The 26,709-nt window shown below is 40.6% G+C and overlaps 2 protein-coding genes across 7 annotated transcripts in view; one reads left to right on the top strand and one right to left on the bottom strand.

Annotated features, from left to right (window-relative positions):
- Positions 1-18,072, top strand: part of LOC126395493 (lysine-specific demethylase 2B) — a 32,005-nt gene extending 13,933 nt beyond the window's left edge. For 2 of the 5 annotated variants that reach the window (XM_050053012.1, XM_050053009.1), the window contains exons 13-21: positions 4,439-4,669; positions 7,451-7,594; positions 7,834-7,920; positions 8,039-8,365; positions 9,756-10,831; positions 10,926-11,089; positions 13,199-13,360; positions 14,073-14,291; positions 15,931-18,072. In XM_050053012.1, the coding sequence (XP_049908969.1) occupies positions 4,439-4,669; positions 7,451-7,594; positions 7,834-7,920; positions 8,039-8,365; positions 9,756-10,831; positions 10,926-11,089; positions 13,199-13,360; positions 14,073-14,291; positions 15,931-16,112 (2,592 nt within the window). In that variant the 3' untranslated portion in view covers positions 16,113-18,072. Of the gene's footprint in view, positions 1-4,438; positions 4,670-7,450; positions 7,595-7,833; positions 7,922-8,030; positions 8,366-9,755; positions 10,832-10,925; positions 11,090-13,198; positions 13,361-14,072; positions 14,315-15,930 lie in introns of all 5 variants that reach the window. The other 3 variants (XM_050053008.1, XM_050053011.1, XM_050053010.1) reach the window with 2 other exon arrangements.
- A 2,291-nt stretch (positions 18,073-20,363) lies between these two features.
- rnf34b (ring finger protein 34b) overlaps positions 20,364-26,709 on the bottom strand; it is a 28,228-nt gene continuing 21,882 nt past the window's right edge. For both annotated transcript variants that reach the window (XM_050053025.1, XM_050053026.1), the window contains one exon: positions 20,364-24,876. In XM_050053025.1, the coding sequence (XP_049908982.1) occupies positions 24,692-24,876 (185 nt within the window). In that variant the 3' untranslated portion in view covers positions 20,364-24,691. The remainder of the gene's footprint in view (positions 24,877-26,709) is intronic.

Below are 26,709 nucleotides of genomic sequence, written 5' to 3'. Positions count from 1 at the left end.
CCCCTGCAGGCAGGCATAGTGAGGCCACCAGAGGAATGCTTGTGCCAGACAGAGCAGTGTGCAGCATCACAGGGCAGCGGGGAAAAGGAGCTACCTGGAGAGAAATGCATTGATTCAGTCTAACCTCTGTGCTTGGTCTTTGATTTTTGCCCTGTGCTTTTTTTTTTTTCTTTTTTTTTTAAATACATTTGCTGTTGGTGTGTGTGTGTGTGTGTGTGTGTGCATGCTTGTGTGTTTTTGTCAGGTGAAACCAGCAGTAGGAGAAGGCTGTGTTTATATAGCTCAGAGCCTCAGGGCTGCTATTGGTTGTTTCACAGCAGAGGAGCAGAGGAATGGAAATTCATGTAGATGCAGAAGATTAATCTTTCATGGTTTGATTGTAAAAGCACCAGATACGCATGTTCGAATATATGTGAACCCAAAAAAGGTGATGTGTCAATGAGAAAGCAGTCATTACGAAAGGAATATTGTATATTGTTCGCTGTAAATGGCTGTGAGATCTAATATGAGACTTGCTTACACAGCAAGAAATGTGTTTTGTTAATTTGACTGATAATTTGTTAATTTCCTCTACTTAACTCTGACCCACATTGCCTTACATTAATGCTATGGCTGCATTTGGATTTAAAAGTCTATTTTGCTTTTTTGACGTAATCATCACACATTTTCGAGTTCTGTTTTGCTCCAGTCCCACAAATGCACCTGTTCTTGTTGTCACAGCTGTTTGCACATCATTGAACTATGCAATATATGTTAAAGTACATGCAAGTTGTCCACAGTTCAGCGTCACCAGTCTGAGCAACTTCACAGTTGATTTAATACCTGATTGTACAGTATGTTCCATATCTCCACAGCATGCTCTGCAAAGAGTTGTTCCACTGATTGACACCTGCTGTTGTTCAGCAGCACTCAGCTTCTAAGTGACGACATACTCCAGAGGTTTTATTAGTGTGCAACACTTGTTCCACTTCCGCTAAATCGGAGCCAAACACTATACTGTGTATTAGAGCAGTCATGTTTTTGTGTGTTTTTTTTCTCATACAGCATCAGCTTTACAACATATGCCACCTCTAAAGCTTAACAGGAAACTAATCCCTCCAAGAACCTGTGAACCCAGTTTTTTGCCAAGTTAATTGTTTCCCTGTTTATTCCTAGAGGGGAAGACATCATGGTATTTGGTCCCAATAATTTGAGCCAAAACGTCATAAAAATGGGACAGTGTTTATGTCTGGTTTTGACTTTTTGTGTGTGTCTGATTTGAATTTCGTCTGCTTTCGATAAAACAATATGTCCCGTTGTTTACGCAATCTGTGCTCAGTGTGCGCCAACTTCAATGTGTGTTTAAGGTGATGTTAAGTACATCCACAGTAATTGATTTCCACTGTTCTCCACAGTAGCTTAAGAGGCTCTGAGCCTGTGTCGACGAACATTAAAGTCTGCTTCTCATAATGTTTCCCAGCTGAATGAGCTTTGAAGAGCCAAGAAATTACTCCATGGTTACTTGTGCTGTCCTTGCACTGGGGACACATGTATGTGCTGTAAAGTGCTGTGTGCACTACAGCTACTAGTTCAGAATTAAAGGAATAAAAACACCCGAGCATGAGTCAGAGAGTAGTTACAAAAGCTGAGAGGCTGTTTATTTCTTCGGCGGTGTTGTTGACAACCTCTCCTGTCATTTAATTCTGAGCGTCAGAGGGATATCTGCTTTAGAGATCACTCACTTAGCAGACAGAGAGGGGGGTTAGAGGGGATTTAGGTACAATATGGACAGCTTTCTGAAGTGACTTCTCATTTGCCTCTTACATCTGCAGTTTAAGTAACAGGTGTAATCACACAGCACAGTGTGGCTACCTGTTATTCAGTGAGCAGATTGATCATGACTCTGACCTGTTGTCTCATGTTTGTAGGAACTGGCAAAATTACAGATCACGGTGCTCAACAACAGCGCCGTGTCTTTTTCTGGCATATTTGGTCCTTTTCCAGTGCTCTTCTGGAGCAGACCTCCTGTCTGTAATCCTCACCATTACCCCCAGAACAGTCCAGTGCAGACTGCACAAGCCCTACCCCCCCCCCCCAATATCTCACTCTAATCCTGTCTGGTAACCACATATCTGACTGCCTATGTCAGTCAATTTCATGGCTATTGTTAGAATAAATTATTGTAATATGCCTAAGATTGAGCCTGCTTTCTTTTTCTGTTAGAGTCTCATTACAGTTCTTATTGGTTACAAGTCTGTGTGTCATAGACTGTTCTGTTAGGGAATGGGACGTGGCTGTTGCTATGCTGACGCTAGGAAAATCTGCACTGCCGATGTAACTAAAGAAATCGGATCTTCATTTCCAAGAGCTGCAGTCTCTCTCGCACTCCTTCTCCCTGTTTATTTCATCTCACACACACACTGCCACATATTTTCTCACGTGGCACGGTTGGCAGTATTTTGACATGTGGTTTTCATGTGAAGAATACATTGTTGTGGTTGGGCTCCGAGCCCGGGAAGGAGCAGAATATATAACGCTGGAACAATAATGATGGAGATCAAAGGCATCTCATCTCCATTACCCAGTTCTATTAAATAGAGCACATTTAATGTGTAGTGTTATAAATCAGTCTGTGCGCCCCCTAACACAGAATAATAGCTCCTAGTGATCCATGTGTGAAACATAGCCATAAGTGCAGTTTCTCTTTGAAGTAGAAACATGCAAGCAAGTGAAGTGCTAAATTTGGAAGATGCCTCCAGGGACATTCTTGATGTGTTTGTTTTCTCCTGGATGCTGTGCTTTAACAGCCATGAAAATGGTGTGTTTATTCACAGCATGAGCAGATTTGTGCTTGTGGATATGTATTGTGTATGTATACATGTATAGATGCAGGTGCTGTTTCTTTTTTCACGTGCCTGTTTGGATCTTTTTACCCAGAGTTACAAAGAGCAAAGCAAGGTTTAGGTAGAGCCGTCTACATCTGCCATAACACTGACCCCTGTTGAATTTAACAGAATATTTTGAATATTTTCTTATTACATAACATGATTGTAAGTGCTTATTATTGAGCCATAGAACCGTTATTAAATGAAGTGCAGTGTAATTCAGAATATTAGACTGAGGAGCTCTTCAGAGCCTTCCTTTTATTTAAAGGGACAGTTCATAATCAAAAATATGTACGTCAAAAAGTATCCTGAGGGGCGTCCAGTGGATCAGTGGCCTGAGTTGAGGCTATAACGTAAAGTCTCAGGTTTTCACCTGTAAAATCCTGGAACATAAAATATGAATAAATGATGTATATCTGGGGATCAAACCAACCTTCCACTCACAAGCCAGCCTCTCAAACCTCTCTAACTTTAAAGGGACAGTTCACCCATAAATTAAAAATACATGTGTTTCATCTTGACTGTAGCGCTATTTATCAGTGTAGATTTTTTAGGTGAGAGTTGCAGAGTGTTGGAGATATCGGCCGTAGAGATGTCTGCCTTCTCTCCAGTGTAAGTATAAGCACTCTGCTTGTGGTGCTCAAAGCGCCAAAAAATACATTTGAAAAACTCAACAGCAATGTCTCTTTACAGAATTCATGACCTCGTCTCTCAAGATAATCCACAGACCTTGTTGTGAGCAGTTTCATGTAGGAACTTTTTCCTTTCTACCAGATTACACTCGCCAACCGTAGCGCTGCACAGAAGAAAGTGTGCACCTTCTCATGGATAAGAGGCTCCTGCTCGTGACAGTGTGAGATGTAAACATTAATGGCGTCCTCCTCAGCTGAGCTGTAACATTAACTAGCTCAGTGGTGCTAGGTGAGCTAACAGTAGAAGCACACTTAAGTGCAGTAATACAGTTGGCAGGTGTAGTTCAGTAGAAAGAAAATAGTTCCTTCATGAAACCGCTCACAGCAAGGTCTGTGGATTATCTTGAGTAACCAGGTCATGATATCTGTAAATAGACATTGCTGTTGAGTTTTCAAATGTATTTCTTTGGTATTTTAAGCTCCACAAGCCCAGTGCCATCTAATTCCATTATATTCAAGAGAAGGCAGACATGTCTATGGCTGATATCTGCAACACAAATGTATGTATTTTACATTTTTGGGTCCCTTTAAATCTGACATTTTTGTAAAAAAAAATAAAAATAAAAAATCACTCAAACGATTTAGTATCTAGTGAGATAATGACGCTAATGCATCTGCAGGCTGACAAGTCTCATTTGTGAAAGATAATGATGCAGGCTTGCCTTCTTTGACACAGTACATACAGTACAAATTCATTTTTATTTGCCACATGCGACTACTTTACTCTATATAAGGAGCATACATTGTATGTAACAGCATAATGCTGCTAAATATTAAAAAAAAGAAAAGATAATAATACATTTCTCCTTCATCATCAAACTAATTCATCTGACCTTTTCATCATTTTAGGTCCTTGACACTGTATCCTCTTTATCCTTTCAGCCCCGGCCTCCCAACCGGCCGAAACCTAAGATGGCAGCTTCTCCTGCATCAGCAGTCAAGCTGTCAGCCAGTCGGGGAACATCTGGTGCCAGGAGGAGAAGGACGCGCTGTCGGAAGTGCGAGGCATGCCTGCGAACGGAGTGCGGAGAGTGCCACTTTTGTAAAGACATGAAGAAGTTTGGTGGGCCGGGCCGGATGAAACAGTCCTGCATCATGAGGCAGTGCATTGCAGTAAGTTCAACGTTCATAATGCTCTCGGTGTTGTGATATGCACATGATGTTAAAGGAATAGTTTGTCATTTTTGTGAAATGCGCTTATCTGCTTTTTTGTAGAGGGCTAGAAGAGAAGATCAAAACTATTTTCACGTCTGTGTGATAAATATGAAGCCGCAGCCAGCAGGTGATTAGCTTAGCTTAGCATAAAGAATCTGCCTATCAGCACCTTTTTAAAGCTCACTGATTAACATGTCAAATCTGGTTTGTGTTAATCTAAACAAAGCTCAAAATGATTTCACCATCATTTCCCCAAGACTCATCGTCACCTTGAGGTTGCCAGGCAACTAGCAAATACTCTAGGAAGTCACTGCACCTGGCCAAGAAATGGATCCAGCACGTAAAACCACAGCTTGGCGTTTATACATTTTGTTTTTTGTACGGATTAAACAAACGAGAGATGACACATTAGGCAGTGAGCTTTAAGAGGAGCTTGGAGGTTATTTTTGTTTCACCTTTCTTAGACAAAGCCAGGATGGTTGTTTCCCCCCTGCTTCCAGTGTTTACGCTAAGCTTGCTGCCTGGCTCTAGCTTCATATTTAGCGTACACACCAGAGTGGTATCATTCTTTTAAACGTATTTCTTAACATCTCAAACTATGCCTTTCCTTTGCTTCTCTCTAATTTTGAGTACTTCGGTGTGTCCATGAGGTTGTGAGACTGGTGCTATGATGTTCAACATGGTTGCCATAACAGTAAAGGGTGATTACTGGGGTGTTTCAGACTGTTATTATGGTGGTGACATAAGTAATATTAATATATAAGCAGCAGCAGAAGTAATAGCCACTGTAGCAATTATCACAGAGGGTCACGGAGAGAGACTGTTTGAATGTTTCAGCACCATGGACAGAGACACGTAGATGGACTGGGTTTGATTGTTTCTGTAACACACTGTATATAATCACTAAGATTCACTTTGAATGATAAACAAGAGAGTGAGAAAGACTTGGCGTCTTGCCCAGTATCCCACACTTGCGGTCTTAAGCTCTTCAGCAACTGTGTCCCACTTTTAAGATATGCCAATATGCTTAACCCACTCTTGATGTTCACTTACTCTAATACTGCTTCAGAGCAGTACTCAGAGCGAAGTATGCGACTCAGTTCATCATGGTTGGATGTGTTTGTTGGTGGTAATGCACCAAGCTCGTTTGCTAAATCAGCAAACAAGTTGGAAGTTGTGAAGTCAGTTTTATTTATATAGCGTAAATTCATAACAAAAGTTACCTCAGGGCACTTTTCATATAGAACAGATCTTGCATCATACTCTTTAATTATCAGAGACACATGAGCAAGCACTTGCCGACAAAGGTGAGGAAAAACTTCCTATTAAGAAGAAGGAACCTCGAACAGAACCAGGCTCTAGTGGGCAGACATAAAGGACAGCAACAACAACAATATCAGTAGCAACTATTAAAATGATAGAAATATGATTAATAAAAATAAATATTGATTCATTCATTCATTTCCTGTAACTGCTTATCCTGTTAGGGGCCGCGGGGGGCCTGGAGCCTATCCCAGCTGGCACTGGGTGAGAGGCGGTTACACCCTGGACAGGTTGCCAGACGATCACAGGGCTAACTAAAAATAAAAAAGACCAACAAAAATATGTTATGTTTGTGACATATTGAATTCAGTGAATATAATCAAGTGCAAATCGAACAAAATGTATGATATAAATTATAGTGACAGGCTATGAAATGCAAGGCTTTGGGTGATGTTTTAAAGAGCATCAGTAATTAAAGCAATTAAAGAAAACAGTAACAACAATATATATCTTAGGGTGCTTTCACACCAGAGCTGTTTGGTCTCTTTTAATTGAACCCTGGAGCATTTCGTTGCATAGTCCGTTTCTTTTGGGCTGGTGTGAAAGAAGCTAATGGAACCCTGGCCTGAAAAGGTGGGTCTCGGCCTGCTTCCAAGTGGACTCTGGTGCTGTAGCTGTGGTGTGAAAGCAAATAAACCAACGCCATGATCTTGTGATACCAAATATCTGATGTAGCATGATTTCAGTAGCTGAACTACTAATTAATCTTATCTGCTTGTGAAATCTAATCAGTAGGATCTTAAATTGATCTCTGTGTGGCCGTGTATACATAACCTATTTATGCAAATCTTTCGGTAACCATGTTGACAAGTATGCTTGTGAGTGTGGGTATTTTCCCTAATTAATAGGTCAAAAGCTGTTAAAACGACTGTGCCTTTGTCAGATTGTTAAGTGCATTAAAAAGTCTGTGACAGTGATCCCAAAGCAATAAACCCCGAATCATTACTGTATGAGACGCCTCCTTCTCGCCCTGTCTCTACCTGTTAGTGGTTATTCATAACATGTGGAGATTTGCAGTCTTTGTGAGCTCTGTGTGACACCAAAATACATAAATATACACATCAGAAGCATTCAAGTGCTGCATAAACTTATAACTTATAATGTCACATTTACTTCTTTAGGTTCTTTTGTAAAAAGTCAGTGTGAACAGGAACTGGAGCAGAACTAAAATACAGCTCAAAGTATTGTTAAATTCATAGGTAGCATGCACACAAGACATTGTGGATAGCTTACTCACTTGAGTGCAGCATTGTGATTGAAGCTTAAATGAATGGAAACATTGTCAATGACAGAACTGGGAGGAATTGGGTGTTGTCTAGTTTGTCAGTCACAATTCTGACCGAGAAGATTCGGTCTAAAAGAGGACATTGATAGGATACAGCAGCCTTATCTGTAAGCCTGTGTTTTTGTCTCCAGCCCGTCCTGCCCCACACAGCAGTGTGTCTCGTCTGTGGTGAGGCAGGGAAAGAGGACACAGTGGAGGACGAGGAGGAGAAGTTTAACCTTATGCTCATGGAGTGCTCCATCTGCAATGAGATTGTTCATCCCAACTGTCTTAAGGTATTGAATATTGCTGATGGTTAAGTTACAGTTGTGATGTTACACAAACCACACCATCCCCTCACTGCTCTGTTGTGTTGCAGTAATCAGATTTTGTTTTCATTAATGATAGCTGCACTGTTTCACTTTTGTTTCTTATGATAATGTATGAATACAGTGTGTTTGGGTCAGAATGCATCACATCTGTGCCTAAAAGACAGGCACAGGCGCCTCAGTAAATCTGGCCCTCTGTTGTTCAGGTAAAAGATTCAAACGGAGTCGTCAATGACGAGTTGCCAAACTGCTGGGAGTGCCCAAAGTGCAACCATGCTGGGAAAACAGGGAAAGTAAGTATCTGTATGTGTCTGAATCATGACGTGATCAAACAGTTGACTCTGTCTCAGAAACTCGGAACCAGAGAAATAAAGTTGTGCTCTCTGTTTTTCTAACCTTTTGGCCTCAAAGCAAAAAAGGGGGCCAGGATTCAAGTACGCGTCAAACCTTCCTGGCTCTCTGTTGAAAGAACCCCGGTTAAACCGGGATTCAAAAGAGGAGCCCGACCCACCACTGGTGGCTACAGCAACTGTTACTGCTTTGACTACCACCACTGCTGTGAAAAGAAAGGCCGAGCGGGAGGAAATGCCGAAGAGGAAAGAGGAAGAGCCTCCAAAGAAACGTCCCCCTTTGCTGACTTTGGATGGTACGCCCCGACCGAGGCTTGAGGACAACCCTCTGAGGAAAAAGAGGAAACTTTTTGACACCAATGACGAACCTATCATTGTGAAAAAGAAGGTAGGACCCTTTTCTGATTGAAATGTTATCAGTTATACTGAATAAAGTGGAGCCATAGATGGCATTAATGATGACAGGGCTTCAGTCACCCAAAGTGAATCTTGGTCGTCTGAAATTCCACCTACTCTTCAACCAATGGATTTGTCAATGGGGAGAAATAATCTGCACGTTTTCTTCAGATTAACTAAATTGGCCACTGTACCTGTAGCATTGTGGGTCCACCATACTATTTTGTCTTGAGGCTAGCATATTTAAAAAAAAATTTCAATGAGAGTGCCGCGTGTTTACACGATGCCCCGCCATGCCAGCAGCGTGACGATGTGCCGAGCGTATTATGTGCTGAGCGCTGCACATTTGACATTTTAGTTCAACTTTAGGCCAGTCCCATTGCTTTGGGTAAAACGCTGTGTTGGTCACTGTCTCTTTCCTTTATCCAGAACGGGGCAAGACTACGTACTCCACCTTGTGCCAACATTTTTACTTCTGCGGATATTCGGTATCATAGCAACCAGATGCAACCAAAGCGGCTGAGTTGGCTCCAAAGCACTTCTAGCTGGGAAAAAACGCTTTGGTGGACACGCAGCTTTATTATGAAAGTAACACCAGCAATTGTCCAACCAATGAGAATTATATTGGACAAGAGCCTATCGACCAACCATACTCGGGTAACATCATCATCATCAATGCTCAAATGTCCTTGTTTCTCAGCTCTTTAAGAACTTCCAAAGTTCAGTCTTGACCTTGGAAACATTAGTTGACAAAATAATCTCTCCACAAGGTTCATTCAGCTCTTGTAAAACTTTTAATCATATCACAATCCCCCTATGACTTTAAACTTTACTTAAAGTGACATTTAAGTGTCTTCAATTCCATGGCAACTAGATCAGCTCCAATTTTTTTTTTTTTTTTTACCAGGCTTGATTTATTAATTGTCAGGGAGCATGTTTGTTTGGTAAACACCTCAGCAAAAGTCACATCATCACCATTTTTATATGTTTCCAGTGAAAATTAAATGCAAAAATGACCTTTCCCACTAAAACTGTGACTCATATTTAATCGCAAAGTATGTCAAAAATAATCGCTACATAAATTTTTTTTTGCATGTCGTGCAGCTCAAACAAGAATACATAGAGAGGAGCAGTTACAAATCAGCAGTTAAGTGCTCTGTAGAAGGGTTTCAACCTTTGAGTCGAGACACTGTGTGCATTTGCTCCCGATGGGGTCACGGAAGAATTGGATTACATTAATCAGTTTGGAGCTCCCTTACTTGTCTCGAAAACAGGATATGAAGTTAACTCAAACAAATGAAAACCTAATATAATGTCCTCAAATTCATCCTGATAAACTGACAGATGCTTTTATTATTTGTCTGTCTCCTATTCTCTCTTAGAAGAAGCTTTCAAAACCAGATGATCCTTTGACTCCCAAGCTGCTGAGGCAACTCAAGGCAGAGAATGATCACGGGGATGAGGAGGATGACCACGAGGAACATGAAGATGATGGGTTTTCCTTGGAAAGGATTCATCTAAAGGGGAAAAGTGAGTATGATGACGAGGACCAAGAAGAGGATGAGGAGGGAGAGGAAGAGGAGACAGTGAAAAAAGAGCGAGACAGCAGTGCAGAGGACAAAGCCAAGGTCCTGTTGAGTCCACTGCTGAGAACATCCGCAGTCAGAGAAAGTGAACAGTCCTCCAACTCACCTAGAGCTGGACCCAGCAGCGAATCAGGAGAGGCTCAGGAGAGGAGCGCTACTCATCTAAAGGCTCGCCATCAGCGTCGACGCCTCCCCAACAAAGAGCTGAGCAAAGAGTTCAACCAGGAGATTCCCAAGACAGAAGACTGTCTGTCAAACCAAAACCACGGCTCAGAGAAGACGGAGGACGGTCAAGCCAATCACAATCGAAGACCGCTGAAGAGCGAGGACTCTGTGACTAATCACAACCGTAAACCACTAAAAACAGAGGACACAACCACTAATCAGAGCCGCAGGGTTCTAAAAATGGAGGAAGGTTTGGCCAATCAGAACAGACGCCCGCTAAAAACGGAGGACAGCCTGGCCAATCAAAACCACAGGCCTGTAAAAACTGAGCCTGAGAACGAAGTAGACGACCAAAAGCCGAGATGGCCTCTTAATAATGGCAGCAGCGACCTGGGCGACTGGCTGCGACACAGGGGGCGGGAGGTGAACGAGACGCCACGTGGTTACTCACCACTCAGCTGGAACAGAAGCACACAGATCACATCAATATGTCCACGGCCACTCCCCTGCCGGTCACCGCCAAAATGCATCCAAATGGAGCGCCACGTGATCCGGCCCCCTCCCATCAGCCCCCCGCCGGACAGACTCCCGCTGAACGACGGTGAAGCCCACGTGATGCGCAGAGAGATGTGGATGACAGTGTTCAGTCACTTGACTCACAGAGATCTTTGTGTATGCATGCGTGTCTGCAGGACCTGGAACAGATGGTGAGTACGAGGTGTACTGTGCAGCTGAAAGCACGTCGTCCACACTTCATTATACGGCGGCCGTCTGTAAAATATCTGCTGTGCGTCTCACCAGGTGCTGCGACAAGAGGCTTTGGAAGCACATCAATCTGAACCGTTGTAAGTCCATCACACCTCTCATGCTGAGCGGCATCATCCGGAGACAGCCGGTAGCGTTGGACCTCAGCTGGACCAACATCTCCAAGAAACAACTCAGCTGGCTCATCAACAGACTGCCAGGTAAATACATTCAACATGCAAGACACTGCACTGTGTTTGTGTTTTATGAAAAAACAATACATGAGATAAGGTCCATTTGTGAAGGGATATGAGAGTGCTCTTAGTGTGTGTTAAATATCACACAAAGCAGATGGGTGACAACCAGTGATACATTATAGATGGGTCTGATGGCCTTTTGCCATAGTGTTAAAGGGTAAGTTATGTATTTTTCAACCTGGACCCTCATGTTTTTGTGCCTAAGTGACTAATTGGAAAAACAAGTTTGGGAATTGGACCAGTATTGAGTCAGAGTGCAGCAGCCAACAGCAGCGAAACAGGCTTCAGTGTAACCACTTGGGGCATTTGTGCACGGTCAATTTACTTCCACTTCCAGTTCTTAATTTTGCTTCTAACAGACTCAATTTATTATTCTAAGTGTCTGACAACTTATGAAAGGTCCCCCCATGGTTAAAAAGTAACATCCATTGTGTTTAACCAGACACAGCCGTGTTGTCCCCAACCCACCAGACTCCATTTAAATAAACATTAATTTTAACATGTAAAGAGCCAGCCTATTTTCACATCTAACTGGGTGAGTTTAGAGATTATTTCAATTAAACAAAAGTTGGTGCTTGTTGGAACAGTGTGTTGACACACCAAAATGGCTTTTGTAAGTTTTATTTTGTTTCTTTTGACTTTTAATAAAATGTGATTTGCAATGATAAAATTACTGTTCATTTAAATAGAGTCTTGCAGGTTTGACGACAGCAATTTCGGGGCTGTTTCTACTTTAACAAGAAGGAATTTACTCTTTTCCATAATGTTGTCAGACACTTAAAATAATAATCTAAGCATAGCTGTGGAAAAACAAGCAGTTTTATTGGCAAAAATTGACAGTACACAAATTCCCCAAATGGTTGGACCAATTTCAAAAATTGTTGTTCCCATCAGTCAATTACACAAAAACATGGGAAAACAAGGTCCAGGTGGAAAAATACAGAACTTACCCTTCAATCTCGCTACATAATTATATAATTTTGGTTAAAAGTACAAACTTTAATGAAAAAAATAAGTGGAATCAATCGAGGGTTTGTTTGAAGGAAATTCCAGTGTCATACTAGATTGTTATTAAGGGTGGCTGAAAGAAATCGACACAGCATAGTATCATAATATTTTTGTGTGCCAATATTGTATCAATGCATGGATGCCATGTATTGAATTCTTTATTATATGAATTATAAATATTACAAGTACAAATTAAATTTTTGGTGGCCTACTAGAATAATGAGATCTATTAGAGTTTCAGTTCACTAGATACATTTTGCTGCAATAAAAAACATCGAGTTGAGATGGACAGACTGAAAACTTTTTATCTTATTAGATAAAACAGATGTTGATAAAGTTTTCCTTTTGGGATTAAATTTTCAGTTAAAAACCGTAAAGTAAATTGCAATATATTTTATTGCAATACTCAGCATATCGCAACATTTTTAATATTGCAGTAATACTGTATCATGACATAAGTATCTTAATAATATCGTATTGTGGGGCCTCTGGTGATTCCCACCCTCACTGGATTATTTTCAGATGTTCAAATGTTAGCCATATTTTGTCAAACAAAGGAACATTCAAGTTATCTGAACTTTGAGTAAATATCTTTTAAGTCAACATTTGCCTCGATGAGGACTACAAAACTTTATGTACTAACGGCAGTAAAACTCCTGTTGAAGATGTCGATTTTAAATGTGTTTGTGTAGCATGTGCCGTTCAGTTACAATCCCCATATGGCACCTCCATATGGATAATTGTATCCCCAGAGGCTCATGAATTTAGATGGTTATACTTCAGATGCTTATCTTTGTTTCTTCTAAATGTCTTTGCAGGATCACTCAGCTAATTAGATAAGACTGTTGGTGTATTTTGTGACCTCAGATTTACGAAAACTCTGGAGACTGGAAAACTGAAAGATAGGGCACATTTCTTCAACAGACTGAATATGATTTTGAAGTAGATTTCACATGCTGTGATGCTGCTTGTGGCTACATAGAACAGATTTTATAATACTCTCAGAGGATCAGTGTGTTGTAGCTGAATGTAAAAAGTGTTTGTTTGTCCTCGGTGTCCCTGCAGGTCTGCGTGTGCTGCTGTTGTCAGGATGCTCCTGGGTGGCAGTTTCTGCTCTTTGCACCTCCAGCTGTCCTCTTCTGCGAACTCTGGACGTTCAGTGGGTGGAGGGACTTAAAGACGCCCAGATGAGGGACCTGCTGTCGCCTCCTACAGATAACAGGCCAGGTACCAACCTGCTTTTCACGCACATTGTCTTAACAGTTTGAGGCTATAGTGGCTGGTTTTATGATACTTTATTTTTGTTTAAGATTTTGTAAAGGGTATTTCTCAAGGCTTTAAAAATTCCAGTGAAAAGTAAGCATACCTTGAACTATGTGTTTAGTCATCGAGGCTGAGAATGTGTTACTGAATTACCGTTCATCTTTTATTTATATCATAAAAATGATTGCCTGATGTTATTTATATTGCTTCTACTTTATCAATTAATACTTACTATAAAAGTTTTCGTTGACAAAATTACCACTCCATGTTACTTATAGTCTCATTTTTGAAAAAGGATAAATAATTTGATTAAGCAGCTGGGCACTGTAGATTTTAGCAAAAGTTACTCAAACAGGAGTATATCATGCTTTTGTTTGGGACTATTTTCAGCCGCGGATTAATACACAGTTGGTCCTCTTTTGATTGTAGCAGGATGATGCATCTGAGATTAACTCAAACTACAGTGCCCATGTTTATTGTTATGAAGGAACATGTCAACCAGTGCAACGGTCATTTAAGTGTTTTCAATAGTTCTTGAACAACAAAAGGAGGACTATGGCACAGATGGAATAGGCCTTAGCAGACTTTGGATACACACATAATACTTAATTCATTGGTCAAAAAAATTAACTATTTATCTCCTTCTCTCCTTAAAAAACCCCCCAAAACTTTGTAGGTCAGCTGGACAACAGGAGTAAACTGCGTAACGTGGAGGACCTGCGTCTGGCAGGCTTGGACATCACGGACACGTCTCTGCGCCTCATCATACGATACATGCCCTCGCTGTCCAAGCTGGACCTCAGCTACTGCAACCACGTCACTGACCAGTCTGTCAACATCCTGACTGCTGCGGGGACGACCACCAGAGACTCGCTCACTGACATCAACCTGTCAGGTAGGAGCCTGTCTTTGTTGGCAGTAAGTGTGCCTGCATTTGACTTGCTCCCTCTAGAGGCTAAATTCAGAACCTAGTAGATGTATTGAACTCTCATGTCTGTCCACAGTAGATTATACTTCCAGTGAATTTATGCATCACTTCTGTTGATGTAAATAAAATATTTGTCTTTAGTTAAAGGATTACACCAGTGTTTTTTAATGTTAAACCACACTAACAACAAATAACATACTGCAGAGTGTTCTCCAAATTACATGCTTAGTTTTTACAGTGATTTCCCACCTTCCAGACAATGATTGTTTTTTCAGGCTGGTTAAAAATCAACTTTGAGAGACCTGAAGCTGTGACTGATGTAAATGCAGCACAGAGAACATTTGTCACTGTTTTTTAAAGTTGCGTCAATGTCAAATGGTAAAGAATTTGCCAGCAGAAAATTATTTAAAACTCCTGAAACCAAAGTTTGTATGGAAGGTACTTAATTAAATAAATCTAAACGCCTATGTTTTGATGTGGGAAAGTGTCCCAGCTTATTTGGTGTGCTCAGTAAAACTGATGGAGTGTAAAACATCTAGCCCGTAATAAATCTGTCTTTCATGAGGGTTTTAAAGGAACACCAAACCTCCCAAATGATCATTTGTACATCTGTTACTCACCTCGTGTTAACGTTGAATTCATATTTTTATTGCGTGCCTCTGTTGAATGAGGAATCCAAGAACAGTAAAACTTCTCGATGAACTGATGAACAGCAAAACTTTATCAAAAAACATCTGTTGACAAACTCAAACACAACTTGTGCAGTATAATCCAAGTCTTATTTATCCAGTCGTATGCTCAGTGCTTTCCAACAGACAGTCCTTTTCAACAGGGAACTGAACAGAGAGCGAAACTTAAATCTTTGCACTCTCCATTGACAAAAACTGTAATTTTACGTTGCTAAACACGGCATCTGCTGGGCTACCACTATCTCGATCAGGTAGTTAGTTTGGGTTACTGTGTAACACAAACAAACTACCAATAGAGGCAGCCATAGACCAGAGTTGTGTGAGAGTGTAGTTTTGCTGTTTTTAAATGTGGACCCCAATGACTTCAATTCATCAAGACTTTTTCCAGTTTTTGGGTCCTTCAATTACCAGAGGCAATGTAACACGAGGTGAGTAACTGATATACAAGTGGTCATGTAGGAGGGTGAAGTATTCCTTTAATGTTCACTTTATGTTGAAACCATTTTAAAGAGGTTATCTGTGGTGCTACTTCTTGTTCAGAGGCATGAAATTATATACAGATTGTAAAATCAATTTTTTAAAGAATTGAATGCCTTTTTTTTTTTTTTTTTTTGCAAAGTGCATAAATGCTAAAAATAATCAGATCTTATTCTTGTTGTCTCTCTGAATACCATTAAATGTAAAAAGCAGTGCATCAAAGGGCTACTATGGAAACAGCTAAAAGCCAAAATGCATTCTGGCTCTCTGTCTCCACATTTATCCTGAAACACTGCTCACAAAAATGAGGCCTTTGGATTCCATGTCCAAGAATATCCTAAAGGCTTTATTAATCCATGTGTGTCACAGCTTATGTCAGTACAGGTGACCTGTTACGCATCATTTGTTCTTTTTTCTCCTAACCCCGTTTCTCTGTGCAGTCTGTAACAGGGTCACAGACCAGTCGCTGACCTATTTCAAGCGCTGCGGGAGCATATGTCACATCGACCTGCGATACTGCAAACAGGTGACCAAGGAAGGATGCGACCAGTTCATCGCAGAAATGTCCGTGAGTGTGCAGTTTGAACTGATAGAGGAGAAACTGCTGCAGAAGATCAGTTAGGAACAGACTGTGTGACACTCACACATGGTAAAACTACTGTCCACATGGAGGCAGCAGACGACTGCGTGCTCGTGGAGAACGTCGCTGTGTTTCATGAACACCAGCAGACGCCTGAACAGACACGAGGACGCCTCTGTCTCTGATGTAAAGGGAAGCTGTGCTGCTAAGCAAGAATGTAAAAAATGGAAATCTTGTCCTGTGAAGGCAATATTGCAAAAATGTTTCTGTTGTTGTTTGCACCAGTTTATAAGTTATTTATTTCTTTATATTGATTGTTTATGTATTGTACCATGATCTATCTTTTGGTGTTTATAGAATATTTTTTGTTCCAATGCAAAGTTTATCGCATTATAGAGTAATATTTTTGTATCAGAAAGTGTTTCATACATTTATGTGCAGTATTGATTGCACCCCTGTACAGTATCATACCATTGGAATTGATAATCAATCGGCATTACTTTTACGCTCTTTATTGTCGAGAGGCAAAGGTCTAAAGATTTGTTGCCAAACCGTAGGATGGTAGCTTGTGTTTGTGTGGGTGTTTTTTATATTTTATTATAAACGTCAGCTCCCTGTGTCTGATCGGACAAAGGTACTGTACATTTTGTTCTCCATATAACGATACCATTTGCACTGATACAGTAAATATGAATACATGAATGTATTCACACATACACTACACAGTGTACAAAGCATATTTTTCCAACACTAAAATGTTCCGCTAATTCTACTAACAGCTTCTAGGGTTATATTAAGACATAGCTGCATACGAAACGTCTCTGCCAGTCTCCATCACTCTTTAGTATTATTGGTGCTTTGTGAAAGGAAGCGTTTTAGCTCTGCATGCGGCAAAGAAACATGTTTACACCACAGTCAATAGATTTAGTAACTGTGAAACAATATAACCATGTGTTTACTCCTTACATTAGCTGAACTCCATATGATTAAAAAAATGACTCAGTGCTGAATCATGCAAGAAATAAAAGAACCAACAGAGTCCAGGTAAAGATTTTAAATTTGCACCAATCTTTCAGATGAGTTTTCTCCCATTTGATGGATGTGACATGTGTCACTCAGGTTTAACAGGCCAAGAGGCTAAAAGAAATGTATGCTGTATATTGCAAAATTCTCATTAACCCAGACATTTGGTTACAGCGCAGTGGGCAGTGTAGTGCTCTGTTTCCAAGGGCAGAGATGAATATGTCTTTTTCAAGATATAAAACCCATATCAGTAAACCAATCCAATAAATCTGTCAATCTCCAGATGTCGGCTTCTGACCACATGGTCGAGAAACGCAATTATAAGATAGTGTTGTAAGACAGTGTTTTTCAAATGTGGTTTTTGCCATGTGGTTTAGCCTCTGCCATTTGAAGAAGCTGCAAAAAACATCTTGAAAGATCTGTGCAAATATAAAATTAAAAATGGATTTTGTTTGTTCTTTTCCGAGCAAGAGATTCCACTGCAGTAGACATTCATTAACACTGGTTGTTTTCTTTAAAAATCATTTAATTGTTTTTATTATTTTTTTTAGTTAAACGTCTAACGACAAAGTACTTTGCAACCTGTGGCATCAGTCAGTAGCATTTTCATGTAAGTGTTGTTGTTAGACATTTATTCATCATAATATTTAAAGTTATATAAAAAATTTTGCTATTGGAACTTGTCTAATAAATGTCAGACTCGACAGTTTAATAATTTGATAGGTTTGCATTTCTTTTTGGAAACTAAACTTTTTTAAAGATAAAGTCTTTGTGAAACTTTTGAATAGCACTTGGTACAGTTCAGTGGATGGGTTTACGTTTACTTTTATTTACTTTTGTTTTTTTATTAAACCACCATGTCTCCATAAAATGTTTTAGTACATTACTGTAAATGTTCAATCTGTACATACTGTACATGTAAAGCCTCTAGGAAAAGTTAAGTCAACCTTTGAGATATTAAATTCATTTTAAATACTGAGCTGTGTATGTGCGTTTGGTCCGTTAGATTTTTTAAGCATTTTGAATAATTAGAAACATGATTATATGTTGATACTGTAATCTTGCTGTTATTAGATTTGTATTATTATTTAGGACTGAAAATTAAGTGTATGCCAACCTTTTAAGGTGGCTGTAGATGAACAACATTATGCTTTAAGTTCACCCCAAAATATATATATATATATATATATATATATTTCTCCTCTTACCTGTAGTGCTATATACAGTGCATTCAGAAAATACTCAGACCCCCTTCACTTCTGTCACTTTGTTATGTTGCAGCCTGACGCTACATCATTCAAAAACATTTTCATATTAATCTACACACACTAGCCCATAATGACAAAGTGGAAATAGAATTTTAGAATTTTTTACAAATTTATTAAAAAGGGAAAAACTGAAATATCACATTGGCATAAGTATTCAGACCCTTTGCAACAACACCTGAAATTCCACTCAGGTGCCTCTCATTCCCCTTGATCATTGCTGAGATGTTTCTACACCTTGATTGGAGTCCACCTGTGGCAAATCAAACTGATTGGACATGATTTGGAAAGGCACACGCCTCTCTATATAAAGGCCTCACAGGTGACAATGCATATCAGAGCAAAAACCAAGCCATGAGGTCAAAGGAACTGCCTGCAGAGCTCAGAGACAGGATTGTTGCAGGGCACAAATCTGGGGAAGGCGACAAGAAAATTTCTGCTGAGAGCACAGTGGTCCGAAACTGAGCAATCGAGGGAGAAGGGCTTTAGTGAGAGAGGTGACCAAGAACCTGATGGCCACTCTGACTGAGCTCCAGAGATCCTGTGTGGAGATGGGACAAAGTTCCAGAAGGACAACCATCACTGCAGTGCAAAACACATGAAAGCCCGCTTGGAGTTTGCAAAGAAGCATCTGAAGAACACTCAGACTGTGAGAAACAAGATTCTCTGGTCTGATGAAACCAAAACTGAACTGTTTGGGAGGAAACCAGGCACAGCTCATCGCCTGCCCAATATCATCTCAACAGTGAAACATGGTGGTGGCAGCATCAACAGCATCACAGCATCAAGTCTGTGAATGTTCTGGAGTGGCCCAGACAAAGCCCTGACTTGAACCCTATCGAACATCTCTGGAGAGACCTGAACATGGCTGTCCACCGATGGTCCCCATCCAACCTGACTGGGCTTAAAAGGATTTGCAAAGAAGAATGGCAGAAAATCCCCCATTGAAGGTGTGCAAAGCTTGTTGCGTCATACCTAAAAAAAGGCTAGAGATTGTAATTGCCGCCAAAGGTGCTTCAACAAGTACTGAGTAAAGGGTCAGAATACTTATGCCAATGTGACATTTCAGTGTTTCCTTTTTCATAAATTTGCAAACCTCACTTTGTCATTATGGGGTACTGTGTGTAGATTAATGTGGAAAAAAATAATAATTTAAATGATTGTAGCATCAGGCTGCAACATCACAATTTGACCAAAGTGAAGGGGGTCTGAATATTTTCTGAATGCATTGTATCAGTCTAGATTGTTTTGGTGTGAGTTGCAAAGTGTTGGAGATATCAGCCGTAGAGATGTCTGCCGTCTCTAAAATACAATGGAACTAGATGGCACTCAGCTTGTGGTGTTCAAAGTGCCAAAAAAATTACATTTGAAAAACTCAACAGCAATGTCTCTTTCCAGAAATCATGACCTGGTTACTCAAGATAATCCACAGACTGAACCACAACCACCAGCCGTACCACTGTGCAGAAGGAAGAGTGCATCTACTCATAGATGAGAGGCTCGTTCTAATGACAGCGCGAGATGTGAACATCAATGGCTTCCTCCTTGGCTGAGCTGTAACATTAGCTAGCTCAGTGGTGCTAGGTGAGCTAATAGTAGATGTAAGCTTCCTTCTGCGTGGTGACACAGTTGGAGAGTGTAGTTTGGTAGAAAGAAAATAGTTCCCATATGAAACTGCTCATAACAAGGTCTGTAGATTATCTTGAGTAACTGGGCCATGATTCTGTAAAGAGACATTACTGTTGAGTTTTTCAAATGTATTTTTTTGGCGCTTTGAGCACCACAAGCCGAGTGCCATCTAGTTGCATTATATTCGAGAGAGGGCAGACATCTTTACGGCTGATATCTCCAACACTCGGCAACTCACACTAAAACAATCTAGACTGATAAATAGCACCACAGGTAAGAGGAAAAATATGGACTTTTGATTTTGGGGTGAACTGTCCCTTTAATGAGCGATTACAAAATGAAGAGCAGGGTTTTACGTCTCTGGTTTGTAGTACTGCATTTTATTGAATCTAATAAATTATCTTCTCTTGTTTACCAAAATAAAAAGGTTCAACATTCCATAATATAAAGATCCAGGATTATGAGTGCTCATGATGACCTCCTACTCTGATAATACTGTAGCTGCCCATGAATGACATCTTTGAGAAACAGCAGCATCAACAAACAGACTTACAGAGTTACAGCGTTGGTTACAGTGCATGGTGTCAGTGTCGGTTTTGGATCCGAAGCAGATGATGACAAAGAGCGCTAGAAAGCGAGAACATGACTGACGCAACTTTAATGGTGAGAGTGACACGATCAGAGGGCTGAGGAACTCTTCTGACCAAAACCAGCAGAGATACATTCTGAAAAACAGTATATTTTATTTTATTAGCTATAACTTTAAATCATGTCGTCTCCCAAGTAAATGGAAAAATATACATTTAATGACTTATCAGTAAACAACAATATAAGCTATGCGATTCACATAACAGCAAGTCAGCTTCTTCTTTTTTTTTTTTAAACATACCACAGGCATACTGTACACACAGATTAGTGACATCTGAATTAACTGCATCTCATGACAAGAAAAAAAAAGTGTTTCTTTGCATAACAGGTTAAAGTAAACCGGGCTTCCTCTACGTCTCACTGTGTGATGGATATTTGGAAGGACGCCTTGACAACATGACAACAGGTATGTTGATGTTACACTCAGAAAAGAGGAAGTAGCACCTGTCACCTAAGATTCGACACATTAACGGACAACACAATCAAAGAAAGACACTTGGTAGACTTGGAAACTGAATGGTATTGCTTGGTGGCAGTTTTTAAAAGGGTATGTTTGTTATTTTTTTTCAACCTGGACCTTTTTTCCCCATGTTTTTGTGTTTAAGTGACTGAAGGAAACAGCAGTTTTTTAAATTGTTACAGTACTGAGCAAAAGTGCTGCAGACGAAGGCAGAAAAACAGGCTGCAATGTAACCCTTCGGGGCATTAGTGCACTGTCAATCCACTTGAAGTGCTTGTGTTTGCCAGTAACAGGCTCAGATTATTATTTTAAGCATTTAAAACTTAAAGAAAGTATCTCCACAGAGACAGACCTTTTTAATTAAGTGTAACATCTTTTTTGCTGAGCCAGAAACAGCCCCGAAAAAACTATTAACAAAACCACCAGACTCCATTTAAGTAAACAGTAATTTTATCATTGTAAAACCCCACTTTATACAAAGTCGACAGAAAGCAATAAAACTCACAAAAATTAACTTAGTTCATCTTTCTGCTGTTCCAACAATCACCAACTCTGGTTTACTTTAAATAAACTCTTACTTCACTCAGTCAGATGGGGAAAATGTGCTGGCTCCATACACGCTAAAATCACTGTCTATTTGAATGGAGTCTGGTGGAATTGGCGATGGTGATTTTGGGGCTGTTTCTGGTTAAACAAAGAAGATTTTACTCTTTAACACAACGTCTATCTCTGTAGGGTCCTTTCCATAATACTGTCAGACACTTTGAATAATAATCTGAGCCCGTCAGCGGCAAAAACAAGCACTTTTAGTGGACATATGCCGCAAACATGCCCTGAGTGATTGCTGCGGCTCTCCCACTCAATACTGGACCAATTTAAAGAACTGTTGTTTCCATTTGTCATTTAGACACAAAAACATGGGAAATAGAATCTAGGTTGAAAAATATCGAACTTATCCTCTAAAATTAAAGAGGGGTGAGTCTTCAAAATGTAGATAAAAATAGTACAAAAAATCTTCACTCAAGGTCCACTTATGAGCTTTTTCTTATCTTGTGGTCTTCCTAATGAAGTCTGTGAACTTTGAAAGCCCAGGAAAAAGCTAGCAAGGGGGCCTTGAGTTCAGATTTCAATAAATAAATTGGTGTAACAGGAATGTAGTGCAGCACGTGGTGTGACCAAGCAGCGTTTTTTACTATTTGTGTCTTCGGCAGAAATCACATCTGTACATTTAAAGTAATAATCTCGAAGATTTTCTTTTAAATAAATGCTTTGTTAAGTCACTGAATGAGGTAACACAATGGTGACTGAGCCTATGACTCACTGATAAAAGTATTGCAATATTTATATATTTGCAGTATCACAAACTGGGTGTTAAGGGAGACATTTGCAGAATAAATGCTGTATTACGTCACTGCTAATGTAAATTGAACATTTCCTACAGCTGCAGCTTCACATTAAAAACCTTTAACTGGCAAAATACAAGTTGACTTTTATTATGAAGGGGTCACAGGAAATGCAAGATGTTTTTCAGTGAGATTAATACTGACTGCTAAGGAAGCTGAGCTGTTAGATGATGAGCTGCAGGTGACTGCACACCTCCAACTTAGCAAGGTAAACAACTCCTTTTACTGTGCCCTGCTATCCGCAGACTAATGCTGTGTGCGACGTATTGAGTGTTCTTCAAAATAAGACCACATAGGTTGTTTGCACAAGCAGCATTTATGACCCATATCTAAGTGTATTGTTAGGCGGTGACTTCTTGTGGTAGTAGTATTTATAACAGGGGCAAAGAAGGAAGACATATGACTTAAAATAAATAGCAGCAGAGTCCACCGGGTGTGTTAGGAAGGTGTGGTCAAACAAACACAGGACTGTCATCTAGAATACCGGTGTTCATGTCCCACATGAGACCAAAAGTTAACAATGTATGTCACATGACATATGTGACATCTGTCACTTGAGATATTTCACATTACACTGAATATCTATAAAGAGATATCTGCATACGAATGCACAATCTGTGGGCAACGAGACAAGATTTTAGTATCGGATGTGTTCGGGTTTCTCATTGTAGTCTGAGTAGCATTGAACAATCACGCTTGAGCAGCAGGTAAACAGTCCAAGTGGAGAGGCAGAAAGCATCGGCTGAAAGCCATGTTGGAACCCATTGATTATCGTCTGACAATGACGTAGCTATATAGGCTTTTTTACTTATTCATTTGCATTTATAGGCAGATAACTGTATCGAGATTAGACAAAATGGCCGGCGCACAGAAGAAGTCGTCTTGGCCCTGACAGGCGCTTGCTACACTGGATCTTCCGAAATATTGGCCATTGCCCCAAGGGGATTCTCGTTGTCAGACCGATAGTCGAAGGGTTCTGAGATGGCATTATATTATTAACAAACTTACTATGAAACTTATACCAAACCAAGATCTTTTTGCCAAACCTAACCGAGGAGTTTTGGTGCAACTGGGACCATTTCACAACCTTAAACATGTGTTTAAAACTACAACTGTTAATGGTCATATACAAGCTATTCCATTGTCTGGTAGAGGCGCTACTTTAGAAAACACTCCTGTCGGTCATATTAGACATACAATGTGGTCGTATGGGTCGGAGGACTCAGATCAGATCGCAGTTGCTCACAGAATGATGAAAAGAGCCCAGTTATTACCTGACTTCTTTATCAAAATAACAATAGTTTGTCTTGCTGCCCCCAAAACTCTGCAACCTGCAGTATTAAGTACATATGTGCCAAATCAACCAGGACTGAAATCTTCGAGATTGCCACTTTAATTTTAGATGCGGAAACAATCACATCCTTCACTCAGCCAAGTGTTCAAATGTTTACTTCTATACACTTTATTTCCTAAAATTCATAAAAGAAAAAAAAGAGTAAACTATCACACCAAGCTTGCTGGTTATGAGATTCATATACGGTGAAATCTTAACCAAATATCGTTTAAAAGGCATGACGTTTGGCACCATGTGTGAGATGACCCGGTGCGTGTGGTGTTCGGATTAACAAATAGACATTTAATAAAAACACATGTAAGTCTCTTTTTTCTGATATTGCACATCCTAAAGGAACACTGAGGGAGATAACACGGCGTCATGTGGCATGACTGTGTAAACCATATTGACTCTAACCCTGGGATCTTATATTTTCCCTGCTTCTCCTCGCCACACAGAACAACCCAATCTGCTTCAAGTATCCACGGGACCACTTCCTCTCCCCCCTCCGCCTCTCCTGTGAGTAAAATCTAAACAGAGAATAGAGAGTAGAAAGTGATGGCAGGGGTTTCTGCTGTGTGTTTAACAGACCAAAGAGAGAAAGAGTGAGTGTCCCAGTGCAGCTGTTGACGGTCCACCAGGGAGGAGAAGTAGGGCTGGAACATGAGTTAGTAAGGGGGGGAAAACAAACCGTGGTAGGCCAGAGGCAACAGTCTGGTTTCAAGAACCGGGAGGTTGCTGGCGCCTGCTGCAGCATTAGGCCCTGCGAGACGTCATGCACAGCAGTTCATCCTCAGTGATAAATTCAGGGCTCGGGCCACGTGCACGCCTGGGGGCCGCTCTGATGCACACACAGAGTTTTAAGACTTGAAGACGTGCACGGCCCGCACTACGTACTGCCTGCAGATGGGGCACTCGCTCATTCTCTTCCCACATTTGGTGCAGGTTACCATGTGACCACATTCCAGCAGCACGCAGTCGATGATGGCGTCCATGCAGATGCGACACAAGTTTTCATCAGCCGCCAGCTGAGCTCTGACACCATCTGTGGATGGGAAAAAAAGTTTTTTGTCAGTCGCGATCGTTCTCTGCAGGCTCATTAAACGGTGTGAAGTTTAGTGATGTTGTGCAGATGCTGTACAGCTGCTGCTGTCTGAGAATCAACATAACCACATGATTCACAACTGTCTGGTCATTAGCAGAAGTTCCTCTCCCCTATTTCCCTAAACTCCAGTTGGTTTGTAGCTGGTATTTAGTATCACAGTCTGGTAATGACATGTTTCATCCCAACAGTGGCACACTCAAGAGAGTTTTCATGGGGGATGGCCAGATGGAGCTGAAAATCCTGGGGTGGCACACCAAAACCAAAAGTCATCACTGAATTTCAGCAATTTGGTTATACTGTTAATGTGTACTGGCTAGTTGAAAACTGTCAATATGGAAAGTTGGCATACTGATATACTTTGGCCAGCAATTGTATCAGGGGTCCAAAACTGCTTTTGCTTTGTTCACAACTTGGACATGTGAAGTGTCACTTTAAAATGACCTAAAACACTGTAGATAATTTCAACTGGTTGTTACAGCTGTATGTGTTCTGTTCTGCTGTCCCTTTTCCCTCCCTCGTAGACCTGCCCAGGTGTGCTGCATTAGTTAACGAGGTGCAGTGCACCTGGCATGGAGGAGCTCCCGTGGCAGCAGCAGAGGAGAGAGGCCTCTGGTGTGGGGACTGCTGGTCCTGCTGCCTCTCAGCCGGGGATGTTTTTTTGTCTTGTTTGCTTGTAATAAATCCCACAGATTTGAGTGTTTTAAAGGTGTTCATGTGGTTATTTTGGGTCATTGTTGGGAGTTTTGTTCGTCCTATAGGGCCGCTTAAGGGTGGGGCGTAACAAAGGCTACAACCATGAGGTGCATCCCAGAAGAGCCACCATTTGTTATACCCCTATGGGGTGAACAAAACCCCAGCACTGACCCAAAATAACCACATAAACACCTTTAAAACACTCAAATCCATGGGATTTATTAGAATGGAAACAAGCAAACAAGACAAAAAAGAGAGGGCAGCAGTCCACACACCAGAGGCCTCTCTCCTCTGCTGCTGGCACAGGAGCATTTCACCACCTCCTTCATGCCTGGTGTGCTGTACCTCGTTAACTAATGCAGCACACCTGGGCAGATCTACGAGGGAGGGAAAAGGGACATCAGCACAGAACACATACAGCCGTAACACTGGTGAAGTTGCAGTAACACCATTAAGGTAGTTACTGTATCTGACCAAATGTCTTTTCTTCTGTTCCTGAGATATGACATTGAGTAATGGCCAGAAAAATGTTTTTGCAGAACAATATGTCACAATGAGGGTGACCTTTGACCTTTTGGATATAAAATGTCATCACTCCATCATTTTATCCCATTACACATTTGTATGAAATTTAGTCATAATTAGCATATGAATTCTTAAGTTATGTCTGCAAACATGTTTTGTGAGGTCATGGTGACTTTGGCCTTTGACCTTCAAACACCAAAATCTAATCAATTAATCAGTGCTGAGTCCAAGTGAACGTTTGTGCCAAATTTGAGGAAACTCCTTTAAGGCTTTCTTGCGATATTGCATTCACAAGAATGAGACGGATGCAAGGTCACAGTGATCTTGACCTTGAACCACCAAAATCTAATTAATTCATTTAGTCCCAGTGGATGTTTGAGCCAAATTTGGGGAAATCCCTTAGGGCATTCTTGAGATATCGTATTTACAAGAATGAGACGTATGCAAGGGCCCATTGACCTTTGACCAATAAAATCCAATCAATTCACTGAATCTAAAGGAATGTTTGTGCCAAATTTGAAGAAATTCCCTAAACACTCTGGGTTGTTTGTATTT

This window comes from Epinephelus moara, chromosome 9, assembly GCF_006386435.1.
Source record: "Epinephelus moara isolate mb chromosome 9, YSFRI_EMoa_1.0, whole genome shotgun sequence".
NCBI lineage: Eukaryota > Metazoa > Chordata > Actinopteri > Perciformes > Serranidae > Epinephelus > Epinephelus moara.
This window is presented reverse-complemented; position numbering and strand designations above follow the sequence as displayed.